The sequence below is a fragment of the Myotis myotis genome, unplaced genomic scaffold, assembly GCF_014108235.1.
Source record: "Myotis myotis isolate mMyoMyo1 unplaced genomic scaffold, mMyoMyo1.p scaffold_m19_p_4, whole genome shotgun sequence".
NCBI lineage: Eukaryota > Metazoa > Chordata > Mammalia > Chiroptera > Vespertilionidae > Myotis > Myotis myotis.
Genome location: NW_023416346.1, coordinates 8,298,705 through 8,310,203, shown reverse-complemented (window position 1 = coordinate 8,310,203; position 11,499 = coordinate 8,298,705). Strand labels below are relative to the sequence as shown.

The 11,499-nt window shown below is 39.3% G+C and overlaps 1 protein-coding gene across 1 annotated transcript; it reads left to right on the top strand.

Moving 5' to 3' along the window:
- Positions 1 to 5,235: 5,235 nt before the first annotated feature.
- On the top strand, positions 5,236 to 7,728 carry GSPT2 (G1 to S phase transition 2). Its single transcript, XM_036306159.1, has 2 exons — positions 5,236 to 5,322; positions 5,429 to 7,728. Exon 2 carries the CDS (start codon positions 5,437 to 5,439, stop codon positions 7,324 to 7,326), a length of 1,890 nt encoding a protein of 629 aa, XP_036162052.1. The 5' UTR covers positions 5,236 to 5,322; positions 5,429 to 5,436; the 3' UTR covers positions 7,327 to 7,728.
- The last annotated feature ends 3,771 nt before the right edge of the window (positions 7,729 to 11,499 follow it).

The window sequence follows — 11,499 nt, the reverse complement described above, 5'->3', positions numbered from 1 at the left end:
ATAATCTGAGGTACTGGGGATTAGGACTTCAATATAAGAATTTTGTGGGAATAAAATTTAGCCTATATAGGCAGAATCAGCTATAAGCCACTCTGTCAGCCCCATTTCTGCCACCATCTCCCATCATCAGAGAAGTGGCCAGAATCAAAATATGTCTCCTTCCTGAAATATGCCTAGCACTGTGCTGAGCAAATAGTGGACCTCTTTCTCTTCTCCTGTTTACATTTCCCATGATAAATTTGATAAGCCAGAGACAGGGATATCTATGATCCATAAAAGAGGTAAAATAATGCACTGTGGAACCATTCATCTGAACCCTAAACAAAATAATGCTAGCTACCTTGTTTATAGGATTGTTGTGATGACTGAAGTAGGTAGCAGGTACGAAAGTGCCTGGAAACTATATGTAGCTCAATCCCTTTAATTTAACCCCTTTAGTTCATATTCAAGTATTACCTTTGACTGTTTTTTGATCCTAGACACCTGCTTCATATCCTCACTAGATTTGTTGATTACTGACCCAACAGCCTTTCCTGCCAATGTCCTATGGTAAGACAAAAAAAAAATTTGTTTAAAGAAGTAATATGTCCAATCCCAGGGTGTGACTCAAGATTTCCCCAATACAGTCATGGCTATCTCATTCTTCTTTGTCGGATGATGGTTTTTCCAGCCTCCCTTATATCTAATGGTGTCCCTGAGACTTAGTTCTGCCCAATGAGGTGAATGGGGAATGTGTGGGAGTCTTCTGTGGAAGATTCTGTTTCTTGATAAAAGGACATACAATGAAATATTCACCCATGAGAAAGAAGAAAATCCTGCCATTTGTGTCAGGGAGTTAGATATCTAGATGTCTTTCTTGTAAATTGAGATTTAGATCTAGATACGATAGATATGATTCACTCTTCATATTTTGGCAAGAATGTCTCAGAGACGTTAATGTTGTATTAGTTCATCAGGAAACACATACTGGGGGGGAAAAAAGATAAACACATACTCTAGGGATGCCTTCTTTTTGTAATGGGAGCAGATATTGGTGGTCATTGTCTACAGCACTTGGGTCATTGAAGCTAAAATGGAGATGTTTTCATTCTATCTATCCTTCATTTATTAGATGGAATTATTCTCTGATGAGAAACTTCTCTCATCCACTATTTGGTAACTAATGTTACAGTTCATATGACAAACACAAGATAATTGTTTCATTATTTGCCTCTGCTTACCTAATTTCAAAATAATGAGTTTCCTAGCATGTAATAATGATGACCATGAGGTCTTTGTTCCTATAGAGCCACTGTGGATCACTGTGGACTAAATATGAGGCATCCAACACAGTGTTCTTAACCCTGTGTTCACTAGCCCCTTGATATTTTCCTGTTATTCTTCTTTCAACCCATCTTACATTACTATTCTTTAAATCAGGATGAAACAAAACTCTGCTTGTGCTCCAGGTCACCCAGTGATGCTAGGGGTATGTTGGGGGAAGAGAAGAATCTCAAGACCTTGGAGTATTACATTTCTAGTCAAAACTTCTTTTGTTTAGTTGGAATTCTTAAGAAAATAATTTTACTACTCCTAAGACAGCCACCTCTCCCACACCTCAACAGTCTATTCTAAATCTTCTCCCATTCCTCATTTTTCTTATTGTAATCCTCCCTCACAATTTCCACAGCATTATCACCTACTTCAGGAAGAAAACATAAGTCCTCATAAAAGAAATTCACTGAATTATCCTCTCTCTCTTAAATTCACCCATATTTCCATTCTCTCTAGATAATATAATACTTTACCCTCTTCTCCCATTTGTGATTTTAACCTGCCAAATCTCCCTATTCTTTTCTTAGTATATAATAGATTCTATAAGTCAGTATGGACTTAGAATTATACTGTCTGTGTTTGAGCACCAAGTCCACTATTTACTAGCTAAGTGACCTTAGATAATTTACTTAGCCTCACTAAACATCCATTTCTTATCTGTAAACAAAGTGATAAGATCACTTCCTTCACAGAATACTACAGAAAATGAAATGAGGAATTTATAGAAAATAATTGAAATATAAGCTGTACCTAGGAAACACTAAACAAAAGTAGGTTATTATCAGATAGATGTAGTTCAACTATGATATATTGATAGAGAATTTGGAGAGTTTATTTAAAAATCTGTTTTCTCCATTCATGTTGGTGGTGGTCATACTGAGACTATTATATGTGTAAGAGAGCTAAATCAAATGAATAATTGTTTTATTTTATGATGTCATCATCCCCTGTTATCATTGAGAACCAGTATTTCTGGTTTGGCAGAAATATATACAATTGGTCTGGTACATTTTGTCATACCAGATAATAAACCATGGAGGACTACTAGCATCGTCTCAAAACCATTCAGAGTCCAACTTGAAGAGGCTTCCACTGGCCAGGGATGGAACATCGTAACATCAATAAGTGTAATAAGGAAAATTGTTTAAAACACATCAAAAATATGTAAATCTAATAATCCATAAACTCTCAAATAAAAAGAAATAATTAAGTACTTCCTTTACAATTGGTACCTCAAAATAACAAAATTGTTGAAGAAGGGACATTGTCTTAAAGCAGTATTCCAGTTAATAAAAAAGGAAGAATGACAGAAGTACAATATCACATTTTACAGCCTCTAATGATATATTTTTACATAATTATCATTAATTGCTACTAACTGTAAAAGGAGTCACAGCTTGACCTTATGAGTCTCTTTATGAAAATACTCAAAATCCCCCTTGAAGTATTCTTGCTAAAAAATTGCACATATGTCTAATCATGCTCATAGACCCAATTATTGATACACAGGAAATACAGATCAAAAAGGAATATTGAAATCTATTCCATAGGGATACAATCAGCAAAGTCAAGAATGTAGAAAATTCTACAAGTCATACCACCCACTTTCTTCAATGAATAAATGATATGAAATAAGTGAACCTGTAGATTATGAGAGACTTAAGAGAAGTGTCAAAAAAGCTAGGCAAAATTCAACTATAGTGTTTGAGCATACATTTGTGTGCTAAAACTATACAGAAAATCATGGAGGTAATTATCATAAATGTCAGGATAGTGGTTCCATTTAGGGGTGGAGGGTGTGGGTTGTGATTCAATGGGATATAGAGAACCTGTCTGAGTCGTCCAGAAAATTTCTAATTATTAATTTAAGTGGTGGGTATAAGTATGTTTCCCTTCTAAGTCAATAAGATATAATAATTTTGTCTTATGTGATTTTTCTGTATTTATGCTATGTTTTACAAAAAACTTAAGAGGAAAATTATTAAACACTGGACAGATATTGTCTGCACTTTAAAAAAGCTTTTGGTGAAAGGAATTCTCTCATTTACTGAATTAACTCTTTCAAAGTTTTAGGCAGATATACTGGAGATGATCACTCCATCACATAAACCAAAAGACTTCATCCAAGGTTAGTTTCTGTGGACACAGCCCGGTCAATGTTTCTCTCTCTTGGGTGGACCTGCCTTTCCCTGAGCCTCAAGGATGATGGTTTGTGAAAACATCCACTCCCAAATTCTCATTTTTCCTTTAAGGAACTAAGAGTGAAGCATCCTCCGTTCTTTAACAGAGATATTATTAAGTAGTAGTCATGCTAATATTCTCATGGTCAATGAAATTGACCCAGATTAATGAAACATCCCAGGTCTTCCCTGCTTCCTTGCTGTTACTAACCTTATGTGAACATGACTGCTTAAATCTTGACAAGTTCTCCCAGAGACATTTAATTAAGTCTATCCTATGTTCACAGAATGTCCAATAAAGTCTCCAGCACATTTGTGCAGTATTGTGCAAAGGTCTCTGCACATTCAATCTCTCAGTTCCTCCTATTCATTGTGAATAGATATGCACATTCTCTTTATATGACAGCAAATAAAAGACATTACCTGAGGCAAAAAGAATGAAGGAGTTTTGATAGCTAATAGCTTGAGAACAGCATAGAGCTAAGTAAAAGGTGGCAGCCCCAGAATGAAACCATCAAGGATCCAACTATGTTAGAGATGGGACTATTTTGTACTCTTAAAATCTGGAGAACACAATTCTAAAGTTATGAATCAGTTATTAATTTTTATAACATTTTGACTTGTTGGATTTCTTTAATATACAACTCTATGATTTTATCGTGTATTAGCACATTGTATTTTCCCTGTGTTTTTTTTTTCCTATTTCAGTCTGGCCTAGAATAAGATAATTTACAAAGTAGCTCTTCTAGGCTTAGGCACAAATGTTAAATCTCTTTCTAAGAGTGAGATTTTTTGGCTAAAGGGATTTTGCCCATTTCAGAGGTCTCAATTGGTTTAATTAGGCTGATACGCACAGCCCCATGGTATTGCCACTAACTGAAGAAGGTTCCAACATGACACTGATTCTTTCTTAAAGCAAACCCATTACCAGCTGTGAGTAGGGTTCCAGGTTCTCAGAAGGAGGCAGGAAAGCCTGTGGAACTACGGTGTACTCTGGGGAGGTGCGGGTGAGTGGGGCAGGTACATCCAGATTCTGGTTTGTTAGACGAATAAAGGGATCTGAGTCTGGAGCTTGTGTATGTAAGGCACCACACAGTAGATAGCAGGCCAGCCATTGTCCAGGCACCTGCACAAATGCTGTAGATTGGGGAGCTTCACTGGGACAAGGCTCTTCCCTGCAGACAGGTAGGGTGTTTAACATGGAAAGTCATTATAACCCCATCCTTACACCGTTGAAGCTATCAGTAAAGCTTATGGGCATATGGGGGCCAACTGAAAAAGGGAAAATCGAAAGACCTCTGGGTTTCAAATGAGTGAATGCTTTAACGTTGCATTTCCTAGATTCAGCTACATCTTCATGTATATTATGGTTGCCTCCCTAGTCACTAATTTCTTCCTTTGGTTACTGGGTTTCCAGGTAGTTAACCCACATCCTGCCTCCGTTTGTTCAATAGGAATTTTTATTTTTACTTGAATCTTCGAGTAGAAATGTAAATGAGATGTGCCTGTGTAGGTTTATTCATTAAATCGTGGTCAAATTACTCTCCCAGATGGTGTAAGACAAATAACTACAAATTTTCATTTAAAAAATTATGCTTTGGGACTTAGCCCATGACTGAGAACTAAGGAAGCCAGGCGTACGGATGGCAGCGAGGGGTCAATCCGTGCCCGGCGCTGGGTCGCCAGTGGAGGAGTCGGAAGTGGTTGGGGTTTGGGGGAGGAGATCCGCTCACACACAAGAGGAGAGGCTTGAGCCGCCATATCTGCTGCCGCTGCCGCAGCTGCGAATGCAGTGTCGGTACTTCGCTGTCTCCGTGCTGCCGCTAAGGTGCGTGTCGCTACCCCTTGGCCCCGCGCTCTTGCTGCCTTCCCCCTGTCGGCATAGCCCGCTCTTTCTGTCCTGCTGACTCCGCTCCCTCCCCGCCACCCATCAGGTCCTCAGATGATGGATACGGGTAGCAGCAGCAGCGACTCAGCGCCCGACTGCTGGGACCAGGTGGACATGGAAGCAGTGGGTTCAGCCCCTAGCGGGGACGTACCCTCTTCAGCAGCGGTGGCCGAGGCCCAGCGTGAGCACCTCAGCTCGGCCTTCAGCCGTCAGCTGAACGTCAACGCCAAACCCTTCGTGCCTAACGTACACGCCGCGGAGTTCGTGCCGTCCTTCCTGCGGGGCCCGGCCCAGCCGCAGACCCCCTCTGCGGACACCACCAGCATTGAGGAAACCTGCACCGGCGCGGGCACACCTGAAGGTAAAAGGCTGGGACTGGGGGCACCTGTGGAACATGCCAAAGAGGAGCAGAGAGTGTTGTGTGAAGGCTCCAATTCAGCCGTCACCATGGAACTTTCTGAACCTGTTATAGAAAATGGAGAGGTGGAGATGGTTCTAGAGGAGTCATGGGAGCACAATAAAGAAATGAGTGAAGCCGAGCCAGGGGGTTGTTCATTGGGAGATGCAGGGCCCCCAGAAGAAAGTGGCCAGGAAATGATGGAGAAAGAGGAAATGAGAAAATCTAAATCTGTGGTCCTACCCTCAGGTGCTCCTAAAAAAGAACACGTAAATGTTGTATTCATTGGGCACGTAGATGCTGGCAAGTCAACCATTGGAGGACAGATAATGTTTTTGACAGGAATGGTTGACAAAAGGACACTTGAGAAATATGAAAGAGAAGCTAAAGAAAAAAACAGAGAAACTTGGTATTTGTCCTGGGCCTTAGATACAAATCAAGAAGAACGAGACAAGGGTAAAACAGTAGAGGTGGGTCGTGCCTATTTTGAAACAGAAAAGAAACATTTCACAATTCTAGATGCCCCTGGCCATAAGAGTTTTGTCCCAAATATGATTGGTGGTGCTTCTCAAGCTGATTTGGCTGTACTGGTCATTTCTGCCAGGAAAGGGGAGTTTGAAACTGGCTTTGAAAAAGGTGGACAGACAAGAGAACATGCTATGTTGGCAAAGACAGCAGGTGTAAAGCATTTAGTAGTGCTTATTAATAAGATGGATGATCCCACAGTAAATTGGAGCAGCGAGAGATATGAAGAATGTAAAGAAAAACTGGTGCCCTTTTTGAAAAAAGTCGGCTTCAGTCCCAAAAAGGACATTCACTTTATGCCCTGCTCAGGGCTAACTGGGGCAAATATTAAAGAGCAATCAGATTTCTGCCCCTGGTACACTGGATTACCATTTATTCCATATTTGGATAACATGCCAAACTTCAACAGATCAATTGATGGACCAATTAGACTGCCAATTGTGGATAAGTACAAGGATATGGGTACTGTGGTCCTGGGCAAGCTGGAATCAGGATCCATTTTTAAAGGCCAGCAGCTTGTGATGATGCCAAACAAGCACAATGTGGAAGTTCTTGGAATACTTTCTGATGATGCCGAAACTGATTATGTAGCCCCAGGTGAAAATCTTAAAATCAGACTGAAGGGAATTGAAGAAGAAGAGATTCTTCCAGGATTTATACTTTGTGACCCTAATAATCTTTGCCATTCTGGACGTACATTTGACGTTCAGATAGTGATTATTGAGCACAAGTCCATCATCTGTCCGGGTTATAATGCGGTGCTGCACATTCATACTTGCATTGAGGAAGTAGAGATAACAGCCTTAATCTCCTTGGTAGACAAAAAGTCTGGAGAAAAAAGTAAGACACGGCCCCGCTTCGTGAAACAAGATCAAGTGTGCATTGCCCGTTTAAGGACAGCAGGAACTATCTGCCTTGAGACATTCAAAGATTTTCCTCAGATGGGTCGTTTTACTTTAAGAGATGAGGGTAAGACCATTGCAATTGGAAAAGTTCTGAAACTGGTTCCGGAGAAGGACTGAACAGCTTTCTTGATATCTTTGCACAATACTGTGAGAATTGACACCACCTTCTCTTATTTACTGGCCATTGATAGACTTTTCTCCATATTTTGCAAAGAAAAATTTCACAGCAAAAATTCGTGTTTTGTCAGCTTTCTCATGTTGAGATCTCAGTTATGTTTCACTGATGAACTTACCCACAAATTTCCTCTTCCAATACCATTCTGCTTCCGTGGACAGAATCAGTAATAGCTTTGTAAGTGATGTGGATGTAATTGTGTATAACAATGAAAAATTAATATATTTTTTAATTTTTCATTTTCCATTAGGATATTTAGACAACCCTTGTTCACGCAGACCAGTCAGAGTGTGTCAGTGTGTGTGTATATGTTAAAAAGACAAGTAATATGTGAATAAAATACTCCATTTGAAACTCTTATTGGTATTTGAAATGCTTTTGAATACTTTTAAAATTTGTATATAATACTTTGCAATTAGCCTTTTTACTTTCCCAAGTAATTTAATATATTTTATTGAGTTTTTAAAAACTGTCCTCCACTCACTGTTTTAGATCAGGTATTTACAAACAATGCACAAGTTTGTATTAAAGGAAAAATTTTAATTTTGAAAATTTTTAATTTTAGGGCTCTTTTTTTCCCAGTGAATTTTGTTTTCTCTGCCCAAGTCCAGTCAACAAAGGATATTCTGCTTCTCCACTTGTGATTTGAAAAAGAAAGGCTTAGGCCATATATCAGGTCCACTAATGTTAAGCATGGCCAAATTACAAATTTACCTGGGGATTCAGACCATATGTTGACTAGACTCTTATCTGTACTCCATCATCTTAACACAATCCTTGGTTTTGTTCCCCTTGTCACTTGGGATGTGGGATACAGCACAATAAAGGGGCATGACTACTGAGAAGATAAATGCTTTCAATAGGGCTGCGAGTCATTTACTGAAAATTAAGGGTTAGTGAGGGTTGTGAGCTGGGACATTGAGGAGACTATTCAACCCTTCTTCAATGATTGGGGTTGGTAGCACAGGTGGAAGGCCATTTTGATAATCAGATCATGACCCATTTTTGGGGTTTGGGATACAGGACTTATCTCTGAACAGAAGATTGAGGAAAACACCAACTGTGGATTGAAGTGGCTACTTTTATTGCCAGGGGAGTGAACTTATAACCTGCATAACTATCAACAGCTATAAAAACTTTGTCTTGGTAAGTGGGTAGTGGCCCAATGAAAACACCTGCCCGATGGTGGGCAGAACCAATTCCTCACACACATGGGCTGGTTGGACAGGGGTGGAGGCTGTTGCCAGAATACCCTGGGCCCATGCTCAGGCAAAGGCAGTGCCCCCTTCTCCATTGCCCTTTGTTTTTGTACCCATGTATCTCTAAGACGTCTAACCTGTCAGAATAGCCACTGGTCTTGTCAAAACATCAAGTAACACAGATATGCAGGACACCCACATGAGAAATGAGGACTTCATTTGGTTGTATGTCAGCTAACCTCATCCACAGGGATGTGCCTTACTGTCTTGGACCCAGTGCTTTAATGATTAGAATGTCAGTGGCAAGAGTTTCATCTTTATTTTAGATTTCCTTCTTGCCTCTGTGCTCTGAACTGGGTACAAAATACAGGCCAATCCAGTGTTTGCTAAAAGTTTTGCCCTGGCAGCCACTCTTTTAAAAATATATTTCTGATGCTGCTTCAATCTCATTGTTTTGCAATTTTAGTAATTTACCAATGGGATTATTGTGGACATCTGTCACTAATAGGCCAAAGCCACAAAGTGGGACAGAACTCTTTTTCTCTATCCAATTTGGATAATTTCCCATCAAAAACTGGCTCTGAAATGTCTTTCTCATTAGCCAGTTGTATAGCGATTTCTTCACCAGGGTCTCTAAATTGTATTAAAAAAAACTTTCAGAGAGCAGGACATCTTTGTAAATAGATTTTGGAAACCAAATCTCTTCAATGAGAAGCACATCATCCAGGTGGTTGGAGACACCAGACTCTGGCTCTGTAGAAAAGTAGATATAAACTCAGGGTAACACTTCTTTCTAACTGTCTGAGTACCTTCCTTTATAGTTCTTAATGTCTGGTGGTGTTTTCTAAATACTGCAAATTGGGGCCATTCACAAGCACAGTACTAGTTTCCCAAGGACATGTAAAGTAGTGTCCCTTCAGAAGTCCCCTATTGCCCCCAATTCATTCCAATTTGAAGTGTCCTCAGATATTCATCTCCAATTCCTGGCATCCAAGATAATGTAGCATCTCCCCAAGTCTGACTGCATGCTGTAAATACATTATAAACTTAACACTTCAGGCTTTTTCAATACAGTAAGTGTTTACCTATTGGCTCTTGGCAACTTCCAAGTTTTTTTTTAAATAAATTTTTATTGATTTTTTTAGAGAGAGTGGAAGAAAGAGGGATAGAGAGAGAGAGACATCATCGATCAGCTACCTCCTACACGCCCCCACCAGGGATCAAGCCTGCAACTCTAGCATGTACCCTGACTGGGAATCCAACCAGTGACCTCTTGGTTCCTGGGCTGATGTTCATCCGCTGCGCCATACTGGCTGGGCCCAAGTTTCTATTTCTCTGGTCATTGAGAATATGTAGGAAAAGGGACTAACTTATTCTGTACTTCAACAAAGACCCAAAAAGGAAAGGGAAAAGTTTGGGTGGGTAGAAGCTAGCAAATTACTCTGAGGATCTTTCTCTGGTACCAGGATAAATTGCCAGTGCTAATATCTACTACAATGGGGGGTAATATGGGGATAAGGACACATATGTAATAACTTAATCAATAAAAGATTAAAAAAATATATCTACTGCAGTTATTGTTCCTGTCTTCAAAAGACAAATCCTTTATCAAAATAGACACTCCTTTCACAATATCATAATTCTGGTTTATTAAAATGCAAGAAACTTGCTCTTTTAAAAGGTTACTTATAAACATTTTGTAGCACAAATATTCAAACTCATTTTTTTTAGTTCAAATAAACTGTGTAGCAACAAGGAGATGATTAGATATCACTTTATGGCCATTGAAAAAGAAACTGTTCAACCACCAGAGAAGTTCTGCCCAAACCCGAACATTTGACTATGTTCACATTGGTCCAGTGCCCGTTTTTATGTTCAGTATGGTTGTTTCTATATTTTCTGTTAAGACTATGGTCATATTTCTATTTGCCCTAGTTTTCAGTTACAATATCTATTCATGGTTGGCCACTGGGGAGGGGGGAAGAAAAATTTGACCCAAAGTTTCTCACCAGGGACACCACTAACTCCATGGAGTGGGGAATGTGGACTTGCCTTAAAATTTGAGTGTATGTATGTGTGTGTGAGAATGTTCACTAAGTCACCAAAATTAAGGAAAAGGGAAAAGAAAAAAAAAGAACCTACTGTATGAGCATGCCATATATGAAAAAGCATCAAAAAAACAAACACACACACACGAAAGCTTTGTTTACATGCAAGAGGGCACAGCTTATGATTTTATAGTATAGCCAGTAGAATACTGAATGTTGGCTTCCCATATATTCTGAACTCAATACCAGAGTGTTTTAGAGGAAACTTGTCTAAATTCTTTTCCTTCACTTACCCTTAAAGTTTTGTATAGTGTTTGTTTTTTAAGTTACTGGATGAAAGGTTCAGGATCTCAGAATCAGACATTGATCAAAATGGTCTTCAGCAAAGTCCCTTATTTTCTACTCAGATTAATATTAATCAGAATTTACATATACAGATAATTTGCAGACATTTCTCAGTCCTCTAATGAATATTATTCTCCCTTTGATTGCTGGACTTCTTCAAAAATCCAAGCATAGAATATTGAGAAGATATTTTAGTTTCAGCATGAGGGGAACAAAACAAAAAAAGATTTGTCCAAAGTCAGGCTGCTGTATACAACCATGTTAGTGTATCTCTCACTTGATATGACAGGTATTGAATATGCATTCAGGTATAGCTCTTCTTTCACAGTTGGGACACTGAGTAAAAGGTTTCCTCTAGTCTCTAACAGAGGATTAAATTAATTATCTCCTCCTGAGATTGCTTTTACTAGCACCAGCATAGTCTATCAGTGACCTTTGGTCACACCAATAAATTTACAGAAGAACACATTGTCACATGGCAAATGACTAACAAAGACCCCAAATGGCTTCTGTGGGTTCAGCT

Coding starts and splice junctions, on each gene's coding strand:
- GSPT2 (XM_036306159.1), top strand. CDS start 5,437: ATGATGGATACGGGTAGCAGCAGCAGCGACTCAGCGCCCGACTGCTGG.